Raw genomic sequence first — 1,771 nt, 5'->3', positions numbered from 1 at the left:
GTGCACTGGTGGGGTCCCTCGGCCTGGCCAGTGGGGTTTGGGCTAAAACTGGCAGTCCGACATTCCCCGAGGGATCCCAGATTGTGAGAGGGTGCAGGCCAGGCCAAGGGACCCCCCACCGGTGCACGAATCCATGCAAAAGGGCCTCTAGTTTAAAAGAAAAAGTGTGTGTGTGTGTGTGTGTGTGTGTGTGTCACATATATAGAATGTGTATCACATATATAGAACCTCCTGACAAATAAGTGTGTAAAGTCCATTTGTTACTAAGTCCAATATAACTAGGTACTTAAGCTCAAGATCTATAAATGCATTTCTAGCATATCAAAGTGGTAACTTTATTTCTCTCTATATAAACTTTGAAATTCATATATCATTTTATTCATTCTCTGAAATGTTTATTTAGTGGGTAGGAGAATCCAACAAAAGTTAATCTTGTTAGTTAATTCTTATTACTTGGGATTTTGTTCTTCATTTAGCATTGTTTAATTTGAAATGATGTTTAATTATAATTCTAAAAGGCAAACTTATGTTTCTTCTTTCAGACAGTCTTTATCTCTTACAAAGTTCAGTAGTGGCAGATCATGACTACATTGGATTGCCTGAAATTCCAGTTGGAGCATACCAAGCAAGTATTCTGGTAGAAGACGCAACTATTGGTGTAGCTGATAATGAACTATTGACATCAAGCAAGGATGGCGAACTATTAGAATATAGAAATGCTAAAATCTCTCCGTTAATAGAGGATAATAGTAATCTTGAAAAGCAGACATTCAGTTTGTTGGACTCCTCAAACCAAGTTCTTGAGTACTTAAGTTAGTAAATACCAAAATTTATTTATAGTGCTTGTTGAGAATATATAATCCCTTGAAACTTGATATTTTTTCCATTGAAAAAGGTTGTATAGAAGTGTCTGGACACACTCTTAATAACTAAATTCTGAACATTTATTTTATAACTATTTACTGATCTAAAGTTGTACCTTTTGAATGTTAGTGCATATATATAAGGGCAAAGAAAGCAGATAATATATAGAATTCACTTTTTCTTCTAAAAAAACAAACAGGCAATGCTTGTTTCTTAGGAAATAAAGTAAATTTCAGCTCAAAACTTTCAGATCTTTTGATACGGTACCATGTTTTCAGTTTTAATTTTTTAAAAAATATTTCTTCTTTAAAAAATAAATTTGAACTATCTTGAATGGTATTAATAAATATTTATTCAGTCATAACAATGAATTAAGTGAAATTTCTCTCTGTGTCACTGGAATGTCTAAAAACAATATTGTAGGGCTCTAGCCAGCATGGCTCAGTGGAAAGAGTTTCGGCCTATGGATTGAAAGGTCTCCGGTTTGATTCCAGTCAAGGGTGTGTACCTCTGTTGCAGGCTCGATCCGCGGCTCCAATCCCCGGCTCTGGTCGAGGCATGTGCGGAGGCAGCCAGTCAATGTTAGTCTCTCTCACATACATGCTTCTCTCTCTCTCTCTCTCTCTCTCTGTCTCTCTCTCTCTCTTTTCCTTCCACTCTTTCTAAAAATCAATGGGAAAATATCCTTGAGTGAGTATTAACCAAGAAAAATTTTTTAGAAACAATATTGTAGGAAAATATTTAGTTATTTAATGGGTTCTTATAGGAAGGATATTGACAATTTTACCTTGTTAGTCTCAGGATTAGGATCTGAAACTGTATACTGATTTGAAAACATTTGTGCATTTTCATAATATATTTTAGAGCCAAAATCATTCATTAATAATATTTTTACCACAGTCTTAAA

At 34.8% G+C, this 1,771-nt stretch overlaps 1 protein-coding gene across 2 annotated transcripts in view; it reads left to right on the top strand.

Moving 5' to 3' along the window:
- The window catches only part of GIN1 (gypsy retrotransposon integrase 1), a 29,187-nt gene extending 27,710 nt beyond the window's left edge, over nt 1–1,477 (top strand). Inside the window, exon 8 of one of the 2 annotated variants that reach the window (XM_006755127.2) lies at nt 543–1,477. In XM_006755127.2, coding sequence (XP_006755190.1) covers nt 543–817 — 275 coding nt within the window. In that variant the 3' untranslated portion in view covers nt 818–1,477. The remainder of the gene's footprint in view (nt 1–542) is intronic. The other variant, XM_015558259.1, reaches the window with a different exon arrangement.
- Nucleotides 1,478–1,771: the final 294 nt, after the last annotated feature.

Source organism: Myotis davidii, unplaced genomic scaffold (genome assembly GCF_000327345.1).
Source record: "Myotis davidii unplaced genomic scaffold, ASM32734v1 scaffold473, whole genome shotgun sequence".
Taxonomy (NCBI): domain Eukaryota; kingdom Metazoa; phylum Chordata; class Mammalia; order Chiroptera; family Vespertilionidae; genus Myotis; species Myotis davidii.
The sequence above is the reverse complement of the archived record's forward strand: the minus strand, read 5'-3'. Positions and strand labels throughout refer to the sequence as shown.